This window comes from Anser brachyrhynchus, assembly GCF_964034855.1.
Source record: "Anser brachyrhynchus genome assembly, chromosome: 16".
Classification (NCBI taxonomy): domain Eukaryota; kingdom Metazoa; phylum Chordata; class Aves; order Anseriformes; family Anatidae; genus Anser; species Anser brachyrhynchus.
Window position 1 is genome coordinate 14714256 of NC_137734.1, and position 26806 is coordinate 14741061.

At 52.0% G+C, this 26806-nt stretch overlaps 2 protein-coding genes across 6 annotated transcripts; both read right to left on the reverse strand.

The window, feature by feature from the left end:
- Positions 1-523: 523 nt before the first annotated feature.
- On the reverse strand, positions 524-15692 carry LOC308178710 (dynactin subunit 2-like). 4 transcript variants are annotated; one of them, XM_080557720.1, is made up of 14 exons: positions 15563-15692; positions 12944-13059; positions 6403-6628; positions 5814-5882; positions 3806-3902; positions 3639-3700; positions 3020-3180; positions 2751-2898; positions 2604-2669; positions 2487-2525; positions 1683-1760; positions 1421-1492; positions 1203-1305; positions 524-914 (listed from the first exon to the last, which is right to left on the reverse strand). In XM_080557720.1, the coding sequence occupies exons 3-14, from the start codon at positions 6625-6627 to the stop codon at positions 721-723; spliced, it is 1314 nt and encodes a 437-aa protein (XP_080413846.1). In that variant the 5' UTR covers position 6628; positions 12944-13059; positions 15563-15692; the 3' UTR covers positions 524-720. The 4 variants fall into 4 exon arrangements, with proteins under 4 accessions (XP_080413846.1, XP_080413848.1, XP_080413849.1 ...); XM_080557721.1 differs by adding an exon at positions 1001-1092 and having other exon boundaries at positions 716-914; positions 6403-13059; XM_080557722.1 differs by lacking the exon at positions 3020-3180 and having other exon boundaries at positions 6403-13059.
- On the reverse strand, positions 13715-20702 carry LOC308178711 (antigen-presenting glycoprotein CD1d-like). 2 transcript variants are annotated; one of them, XM_080557725.1, is made up of 6 exons: positions 20543-20702; positions 19137-19328; positions 16517-16798; positions 16149-16433; positions 15915-16011; positions 13715-15819 (listed from the first exon to the last, which is right to left on the reverse strand). In XM_080557725.1, the coding sequence occupies exons 1-6, from the start codon at positions 20598-20600 to the stop codon at positions 15813-15815; spliced, it is 921 nt and encodes a 306-aa protein (XP_080413851.1). In that variant the 5' UTR covers positions 20601-20702; the 3' UTR covers positions 13715-15812. The 2 variants fall into 2 exon arrangements, with proteins under 2 accessions (XP_080413851.1, XP_080413850.1); XM_080557724.1 differs by having other exon boundaries at positions 19137-19394; positions 20543-20701.
- Positions 20703-26806: the final 6104 nt, after the last annotated feature.

The window sequence follows — 26806 nt, forward strand, 5'->3', positions numbered from 1 at the left end:
TATCTTCCCACATTGCTCTCCTCCTTTTGGAGAGGTACATACTCCCCCCCTGCCCCCCCCCCCCCCCCATTTACCCTCCTTCTATATGACCAAGAAAAACTCCACCGCTTCACCCTCTTCCCATTGCCCAGCTATCTTTTGGGTGGGGACATAATTCCCCCACAGAGCCCCTTCACTTCGCCGAGGCGGAAAGAACTCCACCATCGCCCTTCTCTTTTCAGAGGGATGAATGAGCTCCCCAGTTTGCTCTCTTCCATTTGGGGGATATAAACCTCCCCAGTTCCCATTCTATGCTGGAGTGGGGAAAAAAATGCCCCTCCTCAACCCTTTGTTGTTGTCTTCTTCCCTGTTAAAGGAGAACAAAGCTCCCCCCATGGCCTTTCTCCCTTTGTGTGGGTGCAGAGCCTTCATCACCCACAGGCACAAGGAAGAGCCAAGTCTGGGCCAGGCTGGGTGGATGGGGCTGCTCTGCATGGTTCTGCACCACAGGGCATTCTCGGGGGGGGGGGGGGGGGGCGCGGGGGAGGCTGGAGGGGTTGGGAGACATGAAGGGACATAAGGGGCTGGGGGTACCCGGGGTGCACAGTCAGAGGGGAACTTGAGGCGGGGGGGGCATTATGAATGCAATAAAATATGCATTCAAAATGCTGCATCTGGGCGCTGCTGATGTGCCACAGACCAAAGGAGATGCCAACATGGACACACTTTTAGACAAAACGTTTATTTAGGAACGGGGTGGAAAAAAAGCCTTCCAGGTCGGGAAGGATTCCAAGGGGGTTGTGGAGTCTGGGGGGGGCAGCAATGCCCGAAGGGACTCTGGGTTTCTCTCACTGCTGCAACTGTTTGATGCGGGCTTTTAGAGTTAAAAAATTGTCCTCTACAATGGCCAGATTTTCCTTTAACATCTTCTGGACCTGCAGGGGAGTCAGAGGGGCAGGGGATGAGTGGGAAAGGCAGGATGGGACCCACTCCTTCTCCAGTGCATGCTTCCAGGACTCACCTCCACCAGCAGCAAGGCCTTGCTCCTGAGAGCAGCAACCATCTCCTGCTGCGTGGTCTCCCAGTATACCAGGGCCTGCATGAACCACGTGGCTGGGAGGGAGGTAAAAGCTCAGTGCTGCTGGGGACCGCACCCCACCCCCCCCCAGCATGTTCTTTGTCATGCCACGCCACTGTCCCCAGCATCTCCTCCAGCCCCTCACCTTCCTCATGCAGGTCCCTGAGGGTCAGCAGTCGCTGTACCACATCAGGCAGACTGCTAGCCACAGGGTCCCAGTGCTGCATCATCTCATGGACCTGGTGTATCTGGGGCAACGGGTGGAAAGCAAGAAAGAAGGGTGTAAGCACAGTCTGCAGGGGGATTCCATAAAAGCCCCCCCATGCTGGCGTTGCTTTGAGGGGCCCTCCCTGCTCCTCTTACTTTGCTCTGGGTTTCAGGGTCTAGCACGATTGCCTTGTGCTCGGTGTTTTCAATGACCTTCTGCAGGACGCTCTGCAGAGGGGGAAGCAGATGTGAGACCCCAAATCCAGCAGTGTCCCCTACCCCAATTTCATAGCCTTTGCTGGTGCCCTCCCCTGGCTCTCCCACGGCCCTGTGCCACCCTCCGTGGGGCAGGTGGGACTATTGCTGGCTGAGGGCTGCAGGACTCACCCCCAACCTCCCTCTCTCTGACCCCCCTAACCTGCAGCCGGGCCTCCACTTGGTCCAGCACAGCCATGTCCAGGATGTTCACTTTGGCTTGGAGGATCTGCACGGTCTCCTGGGGATGGAGAACAAAGTGAGGAGGGGCCAGGCAGTGCCTCATGGCTGCCCCAGTGCCATGTGCAGGGATGGTGAAAAGTGTCCCTCCATGCTACCCACACCATGGCCAGCCATACCCTGGAGTGCATTCAGCACAGCAGAGCTAACCGGTCAAAAGAAGTGACAGTCCCACTCCACTCAGCGCTGGTGTGGCCTCACCTTGAGTACTGTGTACAGTTTGGGGCTCCCCAGTATGAGAAGGAGATAAAAAATACTAGAATGGGTCCCAAAAGAGGTGTTCAACAAAGATGGGGGAAGGGCTAGAGGGCATGACTTAGGACGAGCAGCTTGGTTTGTTCTTGGTTTGTTCAGCTTTGAGAAGAGCAACCTGAGGGGCGACCTCTTTGCTGTCTACAGCACCCTCAGGGCGTAGAGTGGAGAGGGAGGTGCTGATCTCTTCTTTCTGGTGACTGCGCGTGAGGGAACAGCTTAAAGCTGCACCAGCGGAAGTTCAGGTTGGGTATTAGGACATAAGTTCTTCATCGGTGTGGTGGCTGAGCAGCGCAACAGGCTCCCCAAGCAGGGGAGCATGGACTCAAGCCTGCTGGTGTTCAAGAAGCATTTGGACAATGGTCTTACATATATGGTTTAACTACCAGATTGCCCCGTGTAGAGCCAAGAGTTCAACTCAATGATCTTCATGGGTCCCTCCCAACTCAGGCTATTCTAGGATTCTAGGACTTACCACAAGGCTGGTGCCCTTCAGCCCAACCAGCGGTGGGTTCTGTGGGGAGGTAAATCACATCAGTGGGGCAGGATGGAGAGCAGGAGAGTGGCAGGGCTGGAGCGCCTGTCTCCTTACCTGGCTGTCAGGCTCATACTGTACCATCACCTCCAGCTGTGCCAACCGCTTCTCCAGCTCTGCAATCTGGGGGGGGAAACAAGGGCTGAGAAGGCAGGACAGGCCATTTTGGGGTCAAACTCTGTGACTCCCCCTCCACACACTCACACTAGCAGCCTGGGAGAACTGGTCCTGCTCCGGCCTCCAGTAGAGCTCAAAGGTGAGCATGTCTCCAGGGGGGGCTGGGGCCTTGCCGGGTCTCTCTCCTGACACTGCCTTCTTGCACTTCACCACCTCCAGCTGCTGCAACAGGTGCCTGGGAAAGGGGAAAAGGTGAGCGTGCTGCTCTGGTACTGCCTCACGAGGTTGCTGGCATCCTCCCCCTGCTGCCCCCCACTTCCCAAGCTGAAGGCGTGAGGCCTCGGGACCACACTCACTTGGCCAGCATGCCTTCGGGGTCTGTAAAGTCTGTGGCTGCAGCAGAGCCCAGTAGTTTCTCCAGGTGGCTGGAGACCAGCTGCTGCTTCAGGCCTTCCACCTGCCTGGCCAAGGCCACAGGCATCAGCTCCTCCTCGGCCTCCGACTCCTTCAATACGCTCTGTGCAGGGGGAGGACAGGCGGCCATGTTAGCCCCAAGGATGGGCTGCCTGCAGGTCCCAATGGCAGGGGTGATGATCACCTGGATCTGCTCCATCTCACAAATGAGATCCTGCACCTCATGCTGCAGCCACTGGTACTGCTGCTGAGGTGTCTCTGGCACCAACACCCTCACTGAGCTGCAGAGAGATGAACGTCGGGGAGGGGGAGGATGGAGGGGATGAGGGTAACAGAGGGACTCAGGGCCTGCCCATGGCACCAGGGATCTGGTGGTGCTGGGACACCAGTATCCAAAACCCCTTGGTAGTAGCCGTGCCTTCACAGACAGGCAAGAAAACTTGTGGCTGTGGGAGAGCTGTGGTGCTGGGCAGGGATGTAACTGTGGGTTGAGGAGGGACAAGGGACCATGCACTAGGGTGGTTCACACTAAGGGGACATCCCTGCGCATGTTGGACTCACGTTTTCATGCTCTCCAGACTTGTAGCCTGTTGTACTGGTCTTGCTTGTGCTGTCGGAGAAATCTGGAAGAGAAGAGCAGACGGTCACCCCAAAATACCTGGGGAACCTGGGTCCATCTCAGCAACCCAGGGACCACAGCTCACCCTTCCCCAGTCCCCCTGGCTCACCCACTCCCTTGGTGCCCAGGCGCTTGTCCTTGAACTTCTCAAAGGCAGCGTTGGGGTTGATGATGAAGTGCTCCACACTGGTGCTGGTAAGCTCCTCCTGCACACAGGACACAGCGCTAAGGAAGACTCAAGGGTTTGTCAGCAGGGCTGCCGTCTCTCTGCTCTCTGTAGCCCTGGCAGCCTTTGAGGGCCAGTGCTGGGGACCAGATGGGTGGAAATGGGGCCGACGGTGGCCCCATCCTCCCTGACTGCCCCAGGATGGTGCATAAACCCCCAGGGCAGCCCTCAGGTTGCAACAGGTACACGGGGGCAGGTGCAGCGGTCAGACCCAGCAAAGGCTCTGCTTGGGCAGCAAGGACTCTCCATGATGCACTATTTCCCAGGACACGGCCCATGGAAATCAGACCCCTGGCCTGGCCTGGCCGACTGGAAAAACCCCACAAGGGCCTGGCAGCAGGGCCAGGGCACAGTGAGGCTCAACATCCTTTGGCGGTTCTGGGAGCCCCACCATACGTGCTATGTACGGTCGGGGTGGCCCCAGTCCCACAGCTGTGTTTCAGGGTGGCTTCCATCATCCGCGGGCTCTGGGGTGCTTGCAACTTGTGAGAGGACTTCGACTCCTCCAAGACTTCTCCAAGGCTTTGCCTGCAGCCTAACTTGGACATGTCCCCTTGAGGGGCGCATGCAGACACCAACTTGGGGTGCTTCTCACCCTCTGACACAGCAGGGCCCTGCAGGAGGTGCCCCAAGGACACCCTGCCTGCTCCCCTCTCTGGCCCCAGTGCCCGACGATGGCCTGAAGCACTCTCAGGGAGCTCTGGCACAGCACAAATGGAGAAGAAGGAGTGAGAGCAGTGGGGGCAGCTCTCCAGCATGGTTGGGGTGGCTGTCCAGCTGTGGGGAGACAGCAAGTGCCACTGAGCAGAGCACAGTGTTACAGTGGCTGACAGACGGGCTCTTACCAGCTACTTGCATTCCCCAGAGGTGAGAAAGTCAGAGCAAGGTTAGGAGGAGAGAGAAAAAAATGTCATTAGAAGCTTTGTCCCATGCATGGCCCAATGTCACCCATGTCCCTCTGCCACGGCCTGCCCCTGGGGCCACCTGCTAATCCTACGTGAGGGCTTACGAGCCATGTGGGACACAGAGGCCACCAGCACAGAGGCAAGGGTAGCAGCAGGGGCACCGGCTGTGAGAGCAGGGGCAGCAACAGGATGGGCACCTCCACTGGGCACCCTGAGGTATCCAGGGTCGTGCTCGTGGTGGGCACTGTGAAGGGCTCCCACATCACCATGGAACACAGAGAAAGCATGGGAGCAGGATGAGGGCTCAGCAAAGCGTTCAGGGCATGGAGCGGAGCCAGTCACCCTGGGGACGAGGTGAGTGCCTACAACATGGCTGTGCCCCCATTCTGACAACCTCTCTCCAGCTCCATCTCTTCTTTTCCTGTTCTTTCCCTGGGGAGAGTTGAGAGCAGAAGCCATGATAGGACACAGAAGCCAAATGCCTCGCAGGTCCCTGTGGCTTCCAGGGGTAGGAGGGAGGCATCTGTCTGTAGTCCATGAGCTGTGCCCCCTTTAACTTTGTTGGGAGGGAAATCACTGCAGTGTGGCCCCTGTCATCCTCCATGTGACACCAGCTGGCCTTTCCTCAAGCCTGGCCCACAGCTGGACATGGGTCCTCCCGCAATGCCACTGGGACATGGCAGGGGCCAGCCCTGCCCGCTTCTACTGCCCTTGTTGCATTACACAGGACATGGAGCCAGGGGACAGGGGCAAGGACACCCACCCAGCATGGTGCTGAGCCCTTCCCTTGCTCCTTGCTGCCCTGCAGCAATATCAGGCTGAGACAGGGCCAGCAGACCATGTTGGGGATGTGTCACTGCGGGGACATGTGCAAGGAGCCGCTCCCCTCTCCCAGAGATGATCTCGCTGAGCCAGATGCCTGCGGGATGGGGGCACCGGCACCCTTGCTCACCCCTACCACACATGGGGCCCCAGCAAAGCCTTACCATCTCAAACTTGGCCTGGTCACCCTCGGGTGTGTCACTGGTCTCATAGACCTCTGGTTCATTCCAGGCCTAGGACACAAACAGGCTCAGCTATTTGCTATTTCTCATCAAGCACCCCCAAACTGCCCCAAACACCTTCAGATGGTGCCTCTGCCCACCCCCCCCCCCCCCGGCAGTTCCCTGTCCCCACTCACCTTATCTCCCCAAGGACTCCTCAGCTCTTCTGGACACCTCCAATATCCCCAAGCCCCCACTTCCTGCCCCCATGGCCCTGACACCCCCTGTGCTCTGGTACCCTACAGGCACCCCCACACCTGCAGCTGCCCTGACCCCCCTGCAAGTCCCAATGCCCTGACATGCCTGTCTGTCCCCCCTCTCTCCCCCCCAACCCCAGACAGCCCCGACTACCCACCATCTCCCCAAACACCCCACTTACTGCCCTGCTGCCTCAGATCCCCCCGGGAACCCAAAACCAACCCCAATCCCCTCAGCTCCCCCATCTGACCCTGGCATCCCCAACCTCCCCACAGGCCCCACGTTCTCTCCCCTGACCCTCTCCAGACACCCCAAGGCCCAGCCCCATACGCACAATGCCGGGCAGGTCGGCAAACTTGAGGGTGGCCATGGCTGGGGGATCGCTGAGGGGCCCGGTTCTGGGGCAGTGCCAGTTCTGGGTCGCCAATGGGGACGGCTCCGGGCTGGTGTCGGACAGGGCTGGCAGCTGCTCACAGCCAGGGCAGGTGCGAGGCAGAGCTGAGCGAGGGCAGGGGTGGCTGTGTGGGGCCGCTCTGGAAGGTTCTGTGCCACAGGGCATGCTGGGGGGGAAAGGGGGGAAGAGACACAAGGGGACACGTGGGGCTGAGGGCACCCTGTGGTGCAGTCAGGGGGGAAATCTGGGGAGGGACACTGATGGTGCAAATCGGGGTGGGGGCACATGGGGCTGCACACAGGGGGGCACACGTGAGTGAAAATTTGGGGGGGGGAGACATATGGGGGTGGAAATGGTGGAGGGAAAGGGAGTCATATGGGAGTGGAGTCACACGCAAGTGAAAATGGGGGGCACGCAGGGGGGCAGGGGGTTGCGCTTCTCAGGGCAGCCTGTTGGTTGTGCTCCAGCATTGCTGCACGACTGCAGTGTTGTAGCACAGGTTTGTGCTTTTGTTCCAAAGGGCAAAGCAACAGCACAGCCCAGCAGAGCCTTCTCTTTGAAGCCCCTAAAGCTCTCCCGCAGGGAGCCAGGAGGGGACACCTTGCCCGAGGCCGCACCTGAGGAGAAATAAGGTGCTTGTGGCAGAGCTGGGTGCACAATGATGGCAGCAGCCTTGGTGGGCATGCAGCAGGCTTCCAGAAGCAGTGATGGTGTGAATTCCGTCACAGACCCACACTCCGAGCACGCCTGAGCCGTTGGTCTAATGGGCAAATCAGGTTCTGAAAGAGCCAGGGCTTTCCAACCAGTTCATATCAGGGAGCACAAGCCTTGCAAGTTACGGGTGGAGCAGCCTTTCCACAAGCCAGTAAAGGAGAGTCACGGTCACCAGTTATGACTAAGAATGAATCACAGAATCACAGAATCATTTAGCTTGGAAGAGGCCTCCAACATCACCTAGTCCAACCTCTGACCTAACACTAACAAGTCCTCCACTAAACCATATCACTAAGCTCTACATCTAAACGTCTTTTAAAGACCTCCAGCGATGGCGACTCAACCACTTCCCTGGGCAGCCCATTCCAATGCCTAACAACCCTTTCAGTAAAGAAGCTCTTCCTAATATCCAACCTAAACCTCCCCTGGGGCAACTTTAGCCCATTCCCCCTTGTCCTGTCACCAGGCACATGGGAGAATAGACCAACCCCCACCTCTCTACAGCCTCCTTTAAGGTACCTATAGAGAGCGATGAGGTCTCCCCTGAGCCTCCTCTTCTCCAGGCTGAACAACCCCAGCTCCCTCAGCCGCTCCTCGTAAGACTTGTTCTCCAGACCCCGCACCAGCTTCGTTGCCCTTCTCTGGACTCTCTCGAGCACCTCCATGTCCTTCTTGTAGCGAGGGGCCCAAAACTGAACACAGTACTCGAGGTGCGGCCTCACCAGAGCCGTGTACAGGGGGACAATCACTTCCCTAGCCCTGCTGGCCACCACAGCCAGGATGCTGTTGGCCTTCTTGGCCACCTGAGCACATTGCTGGCTCATAGTCAGCCGACTCTCAACCAGTACTCCCAGGTCCTTCTCGGCCAGGCAGCTTTCCAACCACTCATCTCCCAGCCTGTAGCGCTGCTTGGGGTTGTTGTGCCCCAGGTGCAGGACCCAGCACTTGGCCTTGTTGAACTTCATACAGTTGGCCTCAGCCCATCGGTCCAGCCTATCCAGACCCTCCTGCAGAGCCTTCCTTCCCTCGAGCACATCGACACACGCACCTAACTTGGTGTCATCTGCAAACTTACTGAGGGTGCACTTGACCCCCTCATCCAGATCATCAATCAAGATATTGAAGAGAACTGGCCCTAATACTGAGCCCTGGGGCACTAGTGACCAGCCTCCAACTGGATTTAACCCCATTAACCACGACTCTTTGGGCCCGGCTACCCAGCCAGTTTTTAACCCAACGAAGTATACGCCAGTCCAAGCCATGAGCAGCCAGTTTCTTGAGAAGAATGCTGTGGGAAACAGTGTTAAAAGCCTTAATGAAGTCAAGGTAGACCACATCCACAGCCTTTCTCTCATCCGCTAAACGCATCACTTTTTCATAGAAGGAGATCAGGTTCATCAAGCAGGATCTTCACAAACCCATGCTGACTGGGCCTGATCGCCTGGTTGCCCTGCAAGTGCTGCGTGATGACCCTCAAGATAATCTGCTCCATGAGCTTCCCCGTCACCAAAGTCAGACTGACAGGCCTATAGTTTTCCAGGTCCACCCTCCGGCCTCTCTTGTAGATGGGCGTCATATTTGCTAGCCGCCACTTGACTGGGACCTCCCCTGATAGCCAGGACTGCTTATAAATGATGGAAAGCAGCTTGGCGAGCACTTCTGCCTGTTCTCTCAGTACGCTTCTGTGGATCCCATCCGGCCCCATCAACTTGCGTACATCTAAGTGCTGTAGCAGGTTGTGAACCATTTCCTCGTAGATTATGAGGGCCACATTCTGCTGCCCGTCTCCTTCCACCAGGTCGGGGGGCTGGGTACCCACAGAACAACTGGTCTTGCTGCTAAAGACTGAGACAAAGAAGGCATTGAGCACCTCAGCCTTTTCCTCATCTCCTGTCACTAAGTTTCTCCCCACATCCAGTAAAGGATAGAGATTCTCCTTAGTCCTCCTTTTCATATTAATGTATTTATAAAAACATTTTTTCTGTTATCTTTCACAGCAGTAGCCAGGCTGAGCTCCTGAGCCTTTAAGATTTCCTTCTTGAAGAGTGCCCAGCCTTCCTGGACTCCTCTGCCCTTCAAGACTGCCTCCCAAGGGACTCTGCCAACCAGTGTCCTGAACAGCTCGAAGTCTGCCCTCCGGAAGTCCAAGATAGCAGTTTTACTGATCCCCCTCCTGACTTCACCAAGAATAGAGAACTCTACCATTTCATGGTCACTCTGCCCAAGAAAGGAAGGAAATGAAGGAAATGGAGGAAAAAGGATGCTCCAAACCAAGGTCTGGAAGGAATTAAGAGATGAATTACTGAATTGAGGTGTTGGAGCAGACTGCAGCAATGGGACCTAGCCCTTCTTTGACATGTTGGCTTGCTTCCTTTCTGAGCAAGCCCCTAAAATAAAGTGTACTTTGGGCTGTCCATTTGAAAGACCCCAATGGACTGATGTCCAGCCAGTCCCAAGCAGCAGTGTCCCCCCTGGCCAGCCCTTACAGTATTCTTTCTCCTGCCTGATGTCATATGGTATGGAATATCCCTTTGGCCAGTTTGCATCAGCTGTCCTGGTCCTGTCCCCTCCCAGCTTCTTGTGCACCCCCGGCCTCCTTGCTGGCAGGGCAGCATGAGAAGCTGAGGAGTCCTTGGCTCTGTGTAAACACAACAATCGAAACATCAGTGTTAACTATCTGCATTATTTTCCTCCTAAATCCAAAACGTGGCGTAACACCAGCCACAATGAAGACAATTGACACTGCTTCAGCTGAAATATCCAGGACAATATCCACCTCTTATTTCATACCATTTACAGCATGCTCAGGTCTCACACTTTCTGTGACATCCTAAATAATCACCACCTTTCTGGCCTTTTGATAACATACACAGAGGTATCATTCCTTTAGTCTATGGGCCATCCCTCTAAAATGTCTGTTGAGTTCATTTCATGCATGACTTTGGGCTCCATTTGTCAGAATAGTCCTTCAGGGCAGCAGAGACGGTGAGTGGTGCTGGAGTCTTACTATAATACCATTGCAGTGACACGTACCAACTGCTGTAGTGATGACACACTATGCAACTATTAACACCATGAGCCATACGCAGCTGGAAAGGATTTACTAGAACATCACTCCTGAACAAGTGCAGAATCCATAAAGAAAATCCAAGGCTGGCAATGCCAGAGCGAAGCAAACACCAGTATTTGCTGAAGTGGACTGGCAAGTCGCAGCAACAGGAGCCAGGCCCTGAGCTTCCTCCAGGTTACAGATGGTGCAGTCTTTGCGAGCCGTAGCTCTTGCCCGGCTCCGGGGCCAATGTGCACTCTGCAGGATCTGTGGCTGTCCCAGCCTGGCCATGCCACAAGGAAAGAACAAACCATGGTGTTTGACAAACCACCTAGCGCTGACAAAACACTACAGTACTGCTAGGTTCCAGGAAAACAGCGCTAGCACAGAATGGTGGGGCAAGCTGCAGGCGGGATGCACGGTGCCCGCCACAGTGAGTCATGCGCAACTGCATCACCAAGATAAAGGGCTCCAAGCCCATGGCAAAGCGGTGCTGCCAAGTCTGCCCGCTAGCAAGACGCCTATACTCTAGCCGACCTGGAGTCCCCGCGGTTCTCTGGCTGGGCGCAATCCACATTTTGGGGAGAAGAGCTGAGCTCCAGCGCTCCTTGGCGGCTAGCAAGAGTGCACTTTGCCTAGGGAGTCAGGGTTCTGTTTAGGAGTTAGGTTTTGCGGAGCAACAAAGCTCAGAGTCCTGCTGTGAGTGGGATTATATAAAGGCTGCGTGTTCAGGTCTCCCAAAATGCTTCCCTTGGGAGCACTAATTCATGGGAGACTTAGGTAGCTTTAGTCCAAGCTTATGGTAAGAATTAGGGGAGGGAAAGGGTTGGGAAGGAGAGTAAGTGCAGAGTCCTGTCAGGAGTGGGGTTTTGTAAAGCTTGCCAAGGGAATTTCAGGTCTCTCAGAGTGCACTGTAAGGTTCTTGCCACTTTCCCATTAAAAGCTCACAGTCCCAACTTCGGAACAGCTTCCCCCAGGTTACGAATGGTGCAGTCTTTGCAAGTGGTAGCTCTTGCCCAGGGCAAGCTGTGGGTGGGATGAAAGGCGCCCACCACCGCAAGTCGTGCACAGATGCATTGCTGGGATAAAGGGCTCCAAGCCCCTGGCAAAGCGGCGCTGCTCGATCTGCCGAGTCTGCCCTGCTAGACTCCTGAAGGCAAGACGCCTGAAGAATACCGAGATCTTATATGAGACAGCCCAAGATGACACCTTCTGGGAATATAGATACATTTGCAAAAATTGACCTCTTGGTTGCCTGAATAGGATTGGCTCCAGCACCATATTTTTAGTATTCTAGTAACAATGGCATTGTGTTTCTATCATTTCCCATGACATCTGAAGAAAAATATTGAACCCTACTGTTCTAAAAACTTAAGAGTGGGAGATGTGAAGAGGTACAAAACAAAAATAGTAGTAAGAAAAGAGGACAGGAGAATTGTGAACATCAAAGTTATGTTTTTGCAGTAGAATGTGTTTTTGCAGTGGAAAATTCCACTATGCATATTCAAAAGTGATTGTGTAGGCATGACAGTGGCATAGCAGTGGGGAGTATGTTAAGAAGATAATGGGAAGGTTCTGCTGTCCCAAAATTAGGAGGATAGCTAAGAAAAACAGGATGAGCAGTGCAAAATCAGTAAAAACAAAAAATCACGGGCCCTCTAGTCAAGAGAGAAGAAGGATAAAAAAAAAAAAAAGGAGAAATTAATGGTTGGTCAAAAAAGTATATACATATATGGGATAGTAGTAAGTGTCAAGTAGTTTGTGAACCTGCAGTACTCAGCCAATGAGGAAACGGGAGGAATCAAGTGTCGGGTAATGGTAATTGGGAATATAAGGTTATGATATAATTTTGCTGGGTGCTCCTGCTTGCAGGATGCCCGCTATTGCAATCACAAATAAATTGGCTTCACAGAAGACTCTGTCTGAGAAAATTATTGAGGTAGTTCACACACCTGTGGCTATGGCAGTTGTCTCTACTACTGAGGTTCATGAACAGCTGTTGTTCTCATGACACTGGTGTACTCTTGCCTCCTTAAAATCCTCTGGGGAGGCCAGGAGGTGTCGTATATCATTGTCCTTCACACAACATGGCACTCCCCACATCACACAGCCCAGGAAAACCCCTGAGCCATTTGTGAGGTACAGAACCTCCTTTCCCAGGAGCTAGGGGCCAGGACTTGGACTTGCTCCTTCATCAAACAAACCAAGGGCTTCACTCAGCATCAGAGTCGCTTGCACAGTGCCTTTGAGTAGCTGTAATCGTTGCCTCCAATTATCTGCTCTAACAAGCCCATGGAGAGGCTTTGTCAGTAACAGCCCACATGGAGACCCGTTAGAACTCCAGAACACTTCCACATTTCCTTCTGAAACCTTTTCCAACAGTTCATTCCATAACCTCATTTTCCTCTCACTACCTAAGTTTCATGGACTCAGCACCAAATATACCATGAGGTTCATTACAATTCAGCAATTTTCATCAAGTCTTCAAGACTTGTAGTTAATTAGTGAGGTTTCAAGAGCATAATTAAATGGGAAATTTTCAATGGACACTTGTTAAAAAGGATTTTCCATACTTAAGCTTTTTTTTTTTTTGAGTTTTGAGTTTTGAGAAGAATTTATAGCAGCATTCTCCAATTGACATTGATCCAATGTGTTTCCTAAAGAGGTCTAGACAAGTAGGAAAAGCAGTCCCATAAGGTCTTACATACATCCACTCACTTCACTTTTCCTTACATGAGACTTCTCCACTAAAGGCTCCAGCAGGATGTTAAAGCTCTTTTACACCAAGTCCCATCTGCTTTCCTCAGACAACTGGCTACACACAGGAACAGAAGCTGGGGGGGAGCAGGAGAGAATGGATCATTTTACTTCTTTTGTGTGTGGGGGGGAGGATTGCTGTTTTTGTTTTGTGTTGCTTTACATATTTATTAAAAAAAAAAAAAAGCATTACTCCACTGTGAGTCAAATTCAAGTTGTTGCCTCCAATGAGGTGCACATTCCACAAGGGATGACTGCACAAGAAATGTTTGACATAGATAGACTGGAAATGATAAACACAAACACAATTACAGAGTTGGCTATAGGGATGATAAGAGAGACTACTGAAAGATGAGCATGCTTAAACTCCCTGAAGTTCCTAGAAACAACTGGATATATGAGAAGTGACCAAAGAGCAAGAGCAAGCGGAGGGGTGTGGGGTTTTTACCTTGCTACACAGCTGAACTCCACAACTGCTCTCTCACTTCTCCTCAAAGGAAAAGAGGGAGAAAATACCATGGAAAGGGCTCAAGGGTTGAGATTAGGACAGGAAGATCACCCACCAGTTATGGTCATGAGTAAAACATGGATTAGATATTGTTTAAGAATGTAATAGTTGTGAAGCATTTAAGAAAGTAATAATTGTGTGGAATATGTTTGTAATAATATAGTGAAGGGACGAAGGGTGGAATGTGTGTAAATTGTCCTTTTTGTCAGTGTTGTGATGATATGTTTATTTTGGTGTGGGGAATTCTTTTTTTTTTTTTTTTGAGGGAAGAGAGCCTTGTGAAGATTGTAATGATTGCAATGTAAGAGTATATTGTGATAATTCTTAAATATGCTCTTCACAGAAGCAAGGAGTGGAATGTATTGGGTTTATGTGGCAAGGTTTTGGTAGCAGGGGTCTGCAGTGGTGGCCTCTGTGAAAAGACTACAGAAGCTGCTCCATGTTAGATAAAAGCCAGTTTCAGACAGCTCCAAAAGGGACCTGCTGCTGTTGGTTGCACCTCTGTGAGAGCATACGTAAGAAAGGGAAAAAAAACCTGCTGCGCAATAGCAGCTAGGAGAGTGAGGAGTGATAAACAGCCCTGCAGCCACCAAGGTCAGAGCAGGAAGGCATGAGGTACTCCAGGCACCAGAGCAGAAGTTCTCCTGCGGCCTGTGGAGAAGCCCATGGTGAAGCAGGATGTCTCCCTGCAGCCCATAGGTACCATGGATGAGCAGATCTCCACACTGCAGCCCGTGGAGGAGCCCCCGGTGGAGCAGGTGGATGTGGCCTGGAGGAGGCTGCGGCCCATGGAGAGCCCCCGCAGGAGCAGGCCCCGGGCCAGAGCTGCAGCTCGCGGAAAGGAGCCCATGCAGGAGCAGGTGATTTGGAGGGAACTGCCTCCTATGGGGGACCTAGGTTGGAGCAGTTTGCTCCTGACGGATGGACGCCATAGTACAGAGACATACTGGAACAGTTCTTGAAGAGCTATTGCCTGTGGGAAGCCCACGCAGGATCAGTTCAGGAAGAACGGCATCCCGTGGGAGGGACCCCACACTGGAGCTGGGGCATGACTGTGAAGGGGCAGTGGAAACTAAGTGTTACTGATGTGCGGAAAACAGACTCCACAATCAGTAAGATTGTAAAGTAGGTATGTTTATTCAGCGCTGGACAGCATGGGGGGAAGTCCCACCAAAGTCGTGTGCACCCCAACACGGCAACTTGCCTTAGTTATATGCGGTAAAGAGTTACATATGCATGAAGTTTCCCAATGCTCCTATACATATTCATGACCTATCCCCACTTCATATTAAAATTGGTTCCAAGAAGTCATTTCCATGAACTCCTCCCATCTGCACTTGCACAGTGTCTCCTGGTGGTGGTTGCCGGGGGTTGTGGGGATGAAGGCTGATAACTCTTCTTCATCACCACTAGTTGACCTCCTGCCTTTGTGCAAACTCAGCTGCTCCTTGGCTCTTGTCCAAACCACAGGGTCAGTCTCAGCCGGTTCTTGAGACAGGTTCCCTGTTTTTATCAGGAACCATCCTTTGTGAGGGGCCCCAAGACTTCTTGTTTCGCTTAATTTGCACAGTAGTAAGTAAAGACATTAAGCAACATCTATTTTTAATACAATCACCTAGGTATTCATTAGTCAGCACCCTGTCTACTAAAATTCTCTTAACTCCCTCTCTCATTACAGACTGATTGCAGTCCCCATTCCCTGCTCAGGGGGACAATGTAGAAGAGGCTAGATGGGGATGGAAGGTGTTTTTAGTCTGCTTTTGGGCAATAAACTAGGTTATTGCCGAGTTTGTTTTGCCTGTGACAATAATTGGTGGGTGATCTCCTTGTCCTTATGTCAACCCTTGAACCTTTTCCATTGTATTTCCCTCCCCCCTTTTTTTTTTTTTTTTTGAGGCAGGGGAGTGAGAGAGCAGTTGTGGTGGAGTTCAGCTGCCCAGCAGGGTAAAACCACTACAGGTGCCAACCCCCTGCTGGCTCCAAGCAGGGATGAGTGTTGGTGTTGACTGAGTCCTGCCACTTTATGGGGAGCCTTGTACCCATGGGGCAGGGGCATAGGGCCGGGTACTCACTGTCGGTCTCAGGAGGCTTCCCTTCATTTCTCCCTGTGGTAAGGAGTGTGGGCCCTGCACTGCCCCAGGTCTCTGCTTGGCCCACCCAGCATGGGACAGAGCTGTGTGATGCCAAGTGTTCCTTGGTACTTGGCACAGCATATAGTGGGGTAGTGCAGGCTTGAGGGTTTAAAATAGCAGTTTATTATCAGGAAGTTGAGGGGGTTGGCATGGCCTCTGAGTATCCCTGGGGCTGGTGCATCCCACACTCTCAGCACCTGCAGGAGAGATGGCAGTGAGCAGGGCTAGTTGAGAGTTCTCAACCCCTACCCCAAGCAGAGAGGACCAGCATGGCCTGGCAAGGAGATCTCACCTGTGCCTGTAGTACCAGACAGTCCCAATGAGGGCCGCAGCCACAGTGAGCAGCACCACAAAAGCAACACCAATGCCCAGGGCCACCTTGGAGCTGCCTGAAGGAGAAAAGAGAGAGTGGGGCTGCAAGTGCATAGATGGCCATGGCCAGAGTTGCTGTTGGAGCTGGGCTCACCATCTCCTGTACCAGGCTCTGGGTCACTGCCTACACCCCATCACTGTGGGTGGTACTTACCCCAGGGGATGAGGAGGCTGCGGGTGCCCAGGCTGCAGTGGCGCACGCGGCAAGCATAGGTGTGCCCATCGCCAGGGGCCACGACGAGGATGCTGCGGAGCTGGTAGGTGAGGTCAGCATTGGGCAGGATGGTGCTGGTGTTGAGTGCTGGGCCTGGCAGCACCTCCTGGCCATCCCGCAACCAGGCCACACTGATGGGTCGTGGGTAGAAGCCAGTGACACGACAGACTAGCAGAAGCTGAGCTGGGTCGCGCATGTGGGCAAAGACAGTGGCCACAGGTGGCTCTGGGGGGCAAGAGTGAAGGAGTAAGGGGAGCCCCAGCAGAGGAGCTTTGAAGTGGGCCATGCTGGGGTCTGGGTGTTCTCACCTCGTCTCTCCAGAGCCGCCCTGCCATATTCAATGAATCTCTTCATGTGGTCGATGCAGGTGATGTTGAGGAGGTGCTGCAGTGTTGCGGAAATGTCAGTGAAGCTGTTGAACTCCCTCTCAACATGCACTGCCAGCTCACTCTCCTGCCACCTCTTCCAGTGGCTGCTGTCCGCATCAAAGCTGAGGAAGTTGTGAGCGTTGTAGGCAAGACGGTAGAATTTTGTGTAGGAGCCGTTGGGGTGCAGCTCACAGCCAGTCATGCACTGGAACACAAAAGGGTCTGGAGGAGAGGGTGGGTATCAGGAGTATACCTTGAGCTGGAGCCAGAGCTTGAAATTGCAGTTCAACATTCACTTCTTTAGGCACAGGCCTTTCCCCCTTCCCCCCCTTCCCTCTGCACCCCAAATTATTCACGCATGTCACTGCTCATTGTGCTGGGTAGAACTGCTCTGAATGAGAAACCTGCCTGTGAGTCCTGGAGCTCGTTCTCCTCAAGCCACTTGTTCCTGCAGCTGGGTCAGGAGCACAGCAAAGGGGGAACCACCACCTTGGGAGCATGACAGGACATGGGGTGCAGGCATGTGGCTGTGGTAACAGGGGTGTTGCCACTCTGCCTTGCACCCTGCCCATAGGACACCAGCATTGGAATGGCGTGCAGAGCCAGACACTTGCTCTGTTTCCCATCCCACAAAGGAGAACAGAGCAGGATGACCTTATACTCCACAGTCCTGGAGGACTTCGCTGGTGGGATTTGGGGTGACCAGAGAGGAATATGCAGGATGGCATTGTTAGTAATAGAAGAAGAAATAATACAATATTGTTTAGTATGTTACATTTGCGATGTACTGTTCCGAGGCTGCGCTTGGAAGATACAAAATATATGTGCAAGGGTAACATGAGAATGCACCAATTCATGATGAGGAGTAAGGAGGATTAAAAGAATGCTCAATTTGCAAGACATCTAGATAACTGGGGCTTCTTGGACTCTGGGAACTGGGTCAAACCAACCTTGCGGTTTGGACTGAGACCAAGGGCTCAGAGAGCATGCGTGAAAAGGAAAGGTTAAAAAGTTCAACTCTGATGAAGACATCTTACTTCATCCCGACGACCACCCGGACGACCACCAGAGAGTAGTATGCAAGCGCAGAAGGACTGATAAGATAATTAGCATACGAAGCAAGGCTAGGTGGAGCTAGGAAATGAATATGCATAGATGAGTTGTGAAACCTAATGCATATGTAGTATCTTAGGAGATAAAAGAGAACTAAGAAAACAAATCAGACGAAGTTAGATTTGGGCAGGCATGCCCCTAACTTCCGGTGCCTAATAAAGCACCTTCATATAATCACTTTGTGGATTATGTGTCTTCATGAACGCTAACAGCATAAGGCATAAGTGGAGCTAAACACAGCCAAAGATGGACTCAGTGATGTTTGTGGATGCCTTCCAACTTGGGATTTTCTGATTCTTTGATTCTCTGATTGTAAAGGTTATGTTGGGGACCAGGACATCCTGGTGCAGGACTGGCAGTTCAGGGGGCTCGTTGCCCCAAGATAGGGCCTATCTCCTGCTCTCCTGCTAGCCCTTGCTTAGGAAAGCCACTGACATTGGCTCTGAGCTCCTACTCAGCTCTATGCCTGTCCTCAGGAAAATTATAGAATCATAGAATCACAGAATCATTAAGATTGGAAAAGACCTCCAAGATCATCTGGTCCAGCCATCCCCCAACCACCAATATTATCCACTAAACCATATCCCTAAGTACCACATCCAGGCTTTTCTTAAGCAACCCCAGGGACGGTGATTCTACCACCTCCCTGGGCAACTCGTTCCAATGCCTGACTGCTCTTTCTGAGAAGAAATGTCTCCTCATTTCCAACCTTAACCTCCCCTGGCACAACTTGAGGCCATTCCCTCTTGTCCTATCGCTAGTTATCTGTGAGAAGAGGTGACCCCCAGCTCTCCACAATTTCCTTTCTGGTAGTTGTAGAGAGCAATAAGGTCTCCCCTGAGCCTCTTCTTCTCCACACTAAATAATCCCAGTTCCCGTAGGACTTGTGTTCCAGGCCCTTCACCAGCTTCGCAGCCTTCTGGACACTCTCCAGTGCCTCAATGACTTTCTTGTAGTGAAAGGGCCCAGAACTGAACACAGTACTTGAGGTGCGGCCCCACCAGAGCAGAGTACAAAGGGACAATCACTTCCCTGGCCCTGCTGGCTACACTATTCCTGATACAGGCCAGGATGCCGTTGGCCTTCTTGGCCACCTGGGCACACTGCCGGCTCATGATGAGGCGAGCATCAATCAGCACCCCCAGATCCTTTTCCTCTGCACAGCTTTTGAGCCACTCTGCCTCAACCCTGTAGCACTGCAAGTGCTAGACCCAGCACTTAGCCACGTCAAAAAAAAAAAAAAGGGGGGGGGGGAGAGTGTGAACACATTCCTCCACTACCAGAAATTACGCAGTCAAGTTTCCCTCATTTGCAGAAATTAGCAGAATTTGCGGGATTAGCACACCCAAAGTGCAGGGGATGAGCCTCACCCTGGGAAAACCACCTGCCTAATCGTGGTATCTCCCCTGCCATTTAAGTAAGAAAAGGAGGATCACCCAGTACTCACAGGGAATCTGGTGCAGCCTAGCTTCGTCCTGAAGTGACAGAATGAAGTTGTGCACATAGATCTTGAACAGGTTTTGCAGGTTTTCCCACTCATCTGTGGGCAGGGCTGGGGAGACCCATGGTTGGAGGTAAATGATGTCCCAGGTGTATTTCTGCAGGGCAGCGAAGACTATGTCCTCCAAGGTGGCCCAGCCTGAAAAGTCCACAAAGTTGCTATTGTAGAAGATAAAGCTTTGGAATAGGTGGAGTTTCTGAGAGCCTGTGGGGTGACAAGGGAGAGAAGGTCATGCTGAGGAGCACAAGGATGAAGGAGAAGGGCAGGGGGCTCCAAGAGGAGGAGTGGCCCACGGGGTCCTCAGGGATGGGCAGGGTGAGATGGGGCAGGTGGGCAGGGCAGGGGAAATCCCCTTGTCTAGCTGCTTTCACGTAATTTGCAATTTCCTTCCACTGCCTCGATGAGCCTCTCTCTCTGCTTCTTCTCTAATTCCCTTTTTACCCCTTCACCACCCTGATGTGACCACCTGAGAGCTATCACTTGGCTGTGTGGAGGGGACAGCAGGGGTGATCTTGTCTGTGGCTGGGAACAACAGTTCCACCAGTTCATACAGGGACCCAGGTCCACCAGAGACCTGCTCACAGTGCAGGAAATCTTGTCAAGGGGGAAGGGGGGGAGGTGAATTTCGCCTAGGTTTGTGGTGAGGGGGGGCTGCTGGGCAGCACACATGGGAAACCAAATCCTGACAGGAGGCAGGAGAGCAAGTCCAACACTCACACAGTGATTCCTGTCGAGCTGAATGAAGCCCTGAGAACTGATGGCACAAAGCAAAGCCTGAATTGGGACAGTAAGAGCCCCCCTGCCTGGAGTGCAATGAGCACCTGACCCCAGCATGGAAAATGCAGGCTGGGACAAAGGTGGAGGCTCCTTGTGGCTGCAAAAGAAACCTTTAACCACAGGGGGAGCATGCAAAGGATCCAGCAACCTTTCAATGGCAAAAGAAATGATCCCACATGCTCAGGGCAGTGCCCAGGATCTGCTCAAGCAGTTAGAGCCCAGTGCGGGACTGTTGTGCCATGAGGGGAAAAGATACCCTCCCACCCATGCCCATGGTCTGCCAGGAGGAAAAAGGCACCTTTGGGGACACACCAGCACCCCAAGCCTGTCTGGGAGCCCTTGGCCCTTGTGCTGGAGCTATCAGCACTGGTCTGGTCAGGATGGTGCAGGGCAGTGAGCCCAGAGATGGACATGGGAGCAGAGGGGGTGGGCAGAGATAGGGCACCTTTGGGTGCTGCACTTAAGTGGTGGGTATCATCTCCCCATGCATCTTCATCTCCCTGGGTCTCACTCCCTGCCACCCCTGTAGAGTCCCACAGTAGAGAGAATGGAGCAGATAGGAGTGTGCCACTTACTCTCTGGGTGTGCCCACATCCCGGGAAGGATGAAGAGAAGAAGGCAAGGGAGCTGCATGCTGCCAGTGGTGAAGCCCCAAGTATTCAGAAGTGGGTGCAGCACAAGGAGGAAAGGGCTGCAGGAGCCACAACTGCACACTTCTTTCTGTTGCTGTTCTGCCTGGGCAGTTCCAGCAGTGCTGGTGGCATCAGCAGCCAATGGGGTCTGCATTGTGGTTTTGGGGTGGTCCTTGCACGCTACAGTCATTCAGGAGGATGTGGTGGAAGGCTGGCCCAGGGCTGTGAGTAGTGGGGGAAATTCAGTGGGTTAACCCTCATGGCTGCAAAACCCAGGGAGATGTCAGCTGAGCCTGGCCTGTGGTGGTCTGTAATAGGGTTTACCCTGCAATGCCCTGGCAGAGAGCACTGGGGTTGTTCTGACTGCCCTTCCTGGTAGCACATCACTCAGAGTCAGGGTCCAGCACAGCTCTTTTCCAGACATCAGCTGCATTGTGGGGGTTACTGTCCTCTATCTTTCTGTTTTTTGTAAGGGCAGGAGATGGGCAAGGGGGCAGCAGTAGGGCATGGAGGAGATTTGGACCCCAAACCAGCCCAGAGAGCGAGTGATAGCAAGTCCCACAGCCAGAGCAGCTTTGCACCAACTGGAAACATCTTCCTGTGTCAGAGGTTGGAGATGTCGCTTGGGTCCTTCCCTCTCTCTTCTCTACAGCCAAACAGCCCTAAATCCCTTCATCTTTCCCTGTTTTGTGGCTATCCCTGTCCCCCAACCCGTTCAACATAGTCGCACGAGTTTTTCACTACCTTTCTTCAGGAGTCCAACACTGGTCATAAATGTGCCAGAGTAGGTGGTGGAGGTGGAAATCGCTTCTTCTGACATGCCAGAAAAGGTTGGCTGCTGTCCAGGAAATGGACGACTCCTCCTGGTGCCATGACATAGGGTCTCCGCCATGTACTGGCGATTTTCCTGTGGGGACCCTGCAAGAGGGAAGACACTTGACAGCCACAAGAGCCACACAGAGTGCAATGAGCAGCAGGGCACGATGGGCAGCAGGTGACTAGGATGTGCTCTGGGGAGCCCCAGTACACCCTGCAAGCCCTTAGTCACTTTTGCTGGCAAAAGGTGCTGCAACAGACTGGGGTCAACCTGCTCAGGTAGAAGAGGGTGAATAGGCAGGGAAAGGACAGCCCAGAAAATGATGCTGGGAGAAAACAGATGCATGAGACCTGAAGCCTTGTCCCTGTGTCTCCCTCTCCTTACTGATGGCACCTCATCTCCATCACTGTGGGCTACATTAGCTCCAATAGAGGTGATGACACCTTTGGTATTCAGTCCCAAGAGGATAACAACTTCCATCCTCCTGGCCCTGTACTAGGGAAGAGCTGCTATGGGGTACCCTGCACCCTCTGAATGCAAAGACAAGGGCTAACTACCATGCCACCTGCTTGACCCTGGGCTGCCCAGGGAGGAGGTGGCAAGCATCTCCAGGCTGCCCCACAGCTGTTGGCTTTGGGCCAGACACAGGCTGGAGGAAAGGGATCCTCCAGGAGCTCCTCTCTGGGGTGCAGGTCTCCAGCACCCCAAGCAGAGACAGCCCCCACCCCCATTGTGGCTGAGCCAGCTGGTGAGAGACAAAGCGCTATGCAGGTCCAGGGGAAGACCATTCCTCATTATCATAGGACCTCTGGAGTGGCAGTACTCAGCTGGGCAGGATCCCAGAGCTGGGATGGGGATGGGGCACCTTTGGCCATGACCCCCTAGCCCCAATGCATGTAACACAGGTCCCATTGCTAGGAAGTTGCAGTAAATGAGCCGACGCCATTTCCAGGGATTCTCCTTCCATGCCATAGTATGTCAGGCCACCTCTCTGCTTCCCTGCACCCCACGGCGCTGTGGAGCTCTGACTCTCCCCTAAACACCCACCAGGAGAGGGCTTGGGGCTGGGCTGCAACCTGGTGCTCCCCTTCCCTTCCCACCATCTTTGGCAGGGAAACCTTCTCCCCCTCCCCAGCTGCCACCAGGGTTTGGGAATGGAAATGGCAGGAGCCACCCCCCCTCTCCACTCCATCTCTCCATTGCCACCAGCATCCAGTCACAGTTCAGCAGAGTTGCCAGGTCCAGGGAGAACAATGGCAGGATGGAGGGCAGCACCAGGAAGGGGTGGCAGAGTGTTTCTGCTTAGGTTTGAGCACCAGGTCTTAAATCAGTGTTTCACAGCACCTGCTGGGTGCTGGGTGTAGGGATGACAAAGTACCTAGGCCCAACCTTACCTCCACAATGTCCTCTACCCACTCACTAATCCTCCCCAGCTGTCCCCTTGCACGTCCCCTCACACTGCAGTTTCTCTTCTGCTTTCATGGTGGGTGGGGAGGACCACACTGGGGTTGAAGGCAGAACCGAAACCACAGCTAAGGGGAAGTTGGAGATAGAGCACTCCGATAACGTCCAAGCACAAGTAGGGCCAGGGTGTCCGTCCCCTATCCTGATGCAGTGTGTCCAGTTACCTCTCCAAGCACAACCAGGACAAGGGGTCCCTCCTCCATGTCTTCATCATGGGTGCCCCCAGCTGTGGTGGGGAGGTGAAGAAGGCCCATCCAGGAACACTGCAGTCTGAGCCCTGGCACCCCAAGATGCTGAGACAGACACAGGGAGACAAGGACACCAAACCCCTTCCCTTCCCTGGAGCTGCTCCACAGAGACGTGGGGATGCTGTGGTGGTGTGGTGGGACCAGACATGGCTCTGACAACTCCACTTTCTCTGCAGCTCACCTTGGCATCTCCCAGGGGACACCATGCAAATTGGACATTCCCATTCATCCTGGCATCAGGATCGGATGAGAGAGTTCAGCTGGTTGGATGGGAAAGGGCAGCCATTGGGTGGCCAGTGAGGGAAGGGGCAGCGAGACATTTGTTTGTACAGTCCTATCAAGGTGACCATTGGTCCTCACAGTTTCCCCCTCTTGTCAGTGCTGGTCACTGGTAGCTGAGTAGCTGGTATGGCAGGAGCAAGCCCAGGGCTCATGCAGGTTATTTTGTGGTCACTTGTTGCTGGGTATCTGACAGGGCAGTTGGCACATACGTGCCTTTGCATTTGCTCATGGTTTGTTCAAGGCCCTCTGCATTTTCTCCAAATGTCTCTCACTAGTGCACTGGACCAGAAGTTCTGCTTTAGCTCTCCCTCATCTCCATTCAGTGTACCTGTTCTCATGTTTTCATTGCTCGCTTACATTATCTTAGTACTAGCTGTAGAAGAGGCCACAACTTCTTTCTCCGTGCTGTTTTCACTTTCTTTTGGTCAGCAAATTATTTCCACTGTCTTCTGTTGTAACTGTTGAGCTGATACCTTGCAGGATACTCCAGGCTACTGCATGCTTATGCAGTATCTACCTACCTCTGGAGATAGCACAACTCCAGGATGTTTTAGCTGACTTCATCTGAAGGGGTTCCATGAAGGAATACTAACTGAGACCAGGTAAGCCCTGGGAGATTGTCTCTATCCAGGCTTAGGTTGCTATTTAAGAGCTAGAGGGCTTTCCTCCTGCTTTTCATAACCAAAGTAGTTCACACTTCTTCAAGAATCTGGCTATTTGATTCAGCAGGTAAAAAACGTATATATGCAGCAAGTGTTTGGGTCTACTGTCTTCTCTTGAGCTGTTAATGTACTGCAGTGCTGGAAAATCTCTACTCTTGTTGCAGGCAGAACAGATGTGACACGGGAAATTTAATTTAATTTAGTGACAATTAAGATAAACATTATTACTGATTTGTGTGCTGGGAAACAAAGAAGACAAATATTTCAATATTTAGGGAGAACACCTCTCCTCTCCCTTTCCCAGGCCAAGCTTCACTCCTGACACATCTCGTCTTGCTTCCCAGTATCTGCTGTCACCACAGGTTATAGTCATTTTGGGAAGACGATGGCAGCATGGAAGGTTGGGCTCAGTGCACTATGTTTTTGTTGGTTTGTTTGTTCGTTTGTTTTTTGTTTGTTGTTGTTGTTTGTTTGTTTCATTTTTTTTTATGCCACTTTGTTCCTTAATCTTTTCTTCTGCTGCTTCTTCCTTCTTACTTGCTTTCTTTGCTCCAGAATGGGCCCTCAACAGACCACAGTCCCTTTGGGAAAGTACTTTCTGTGGCATGGGCTTAGTCATGGTCCACAGTCCCTTTGGGGTGTATTTGCTCTGCTGTGGAGCACCTCCCACTGCTCTGGCTTTGCTGTTCCTTTTTCCAGGTATTTACTACCCATTCTGAAATATAGGGTCACAGAAGTGCCATAAACTCCTGTGGTTAGAAGGAGGAAAGCTAAGTGGAACCAGCCATGACCAGGACAGGGCACTTCCTGATCTCCTTCTACAGACATCACCCCTGCAGCCCCCCCCCTCTCTCCCCCTGATGCATAAATCTTGCCATGTATGTACAGTACAATTCTTCATTGCAGTTAAACTACAATGACTTGAATTGGGTGACTATTTAGCTGAGATTATATTGCAGTTTGCGTATATTCACCAAAGCAGGAAAAAAAAAAAAACACAACACAAACAAACCACATATAACAGGGCCTGGAACACAATTCCACCTTTTTAGCTTAGCTCAAGGCTAGCTAGCTAATAACAGCTGTCATGAAGAAAGGTAGGAAGCCTTAGTCATCCTTCTACCTTCACTTGGGAGATGCTTTTAACTGTGAGTCTTGCCCTTGACACCCCTCTGAGCTACATAGGAGCTATATTGCAGCTAAGTCAGTGGCAAGTCTTGTACTTCCTCATTTCTGACACTAATCCTGTCCCTTTTGGCTTGACTGGCCAAAACACCTTTGGATTTGACTTTTCACCTCAGATTTGCTGGGTGATCACTGGGCTCTTGGAAGACTCTGGTCATTTCCAGACCTGATTCTGACTCTGACTTTGCTGATTTGGTTTCCTGGCTCCGTGTTGGTGATGTTGCTGCTCTTCCTCCCTTGTCTTCAGTTCCTGGCTCACCTTGCCTTGTAAAGCAGCCTGTCCTTGATACCTTATCTGTCAATGGAATATGGTGGATTTATGCCAAGACTGGCCAGGGCACATCTGTACGTGAGAAGTGATTTATTCTCAAATCTTTGCTACCTGGTCTTTGTGGAAGCTACATTAGTTTCACGTCAGCTGGAAGTTCCTCCTCCACAATACTAACTCCATTTTGTGAGATGAGATATTTGTCCCAGTGGTTTAAGGGATCCAAATCTAGAAATATTGTAAACTTGTTCTATGTACCATTAAGTAAACTGCTCAACTAGTCAAATTGCATTTAATCCACTAATATGTTTTACGTAAACCAGTGTGGTGGTGTAACAACTGACAGTCAGCTTGGCTCTACCATGCCATTCTCTCTTTCCACCTCCTCAAAAGAACAGGGGGAGAAAATATGATTAAAAAAAAAAAAAAAAGTTAATGGATTGAGATAAGGACAGGGAGACTGCTCATCAGTTAATATGACAGGTAGAACAGACTCAGAATAAAGGAGATTAAAGTAATTTATTAACTATAGATAACAGGCTAGAGCAGTAAGAAATAAAAGTGAACTAAAAAGACCTTCCCTCCACCCCCATCCACCCTCTTTTACATCCTCCCCTGAGCAGTGCAGGGGAATGGGGGCTGCAGTCAGTCAACAGCACTTCACCTCTTCTACTCCTTCATGGTCACTCTCTTCCCCTGCTCCAATGTGGTCCCTCCCATGAAATGCCATCCAATCCTATATGGGCTTCCCACAGACAACAGCTTTTCAAGAACTGCTCCAATATGGGCCCATACCATCCTTCAGGAGCAGACTACTCCAGCATGGGTCCATTGTCACAGATGAAATTTTTACATAGGTCTGATGTATCAGCAATTTAAGGTTTATTAATTTTATTGTCAATCACAAATTAGTTTTTTGTACTTTTTCCTTAACAGCACTTAATCATCAGTTAATCATTACCCTAATTAACACAATAATTCAATAGTGTCTGCTACAATCAAAACAACTTAGTTAAAGATTCAGGAGAGGTATTAGCAGATTCTATACAGCAAGGGATTGGAGATTTCTATACAGTGAGAGATTAGGGATTTCTGTACAGCAAGTTATTGAGGTTTCTAAACTCAGTTGTGCACTCAAAAACATTCCCTCTTTTGGTTCATTACACTTCTCTGTGTTGGCATATTCAGCAGATGATTGTTGAATCTTGATAAGTCAGGCGTCTAGTGAACTACTCTCTTCTCTCCATGTTGGTATATACAGTGGAAAATCATTGAACCTCA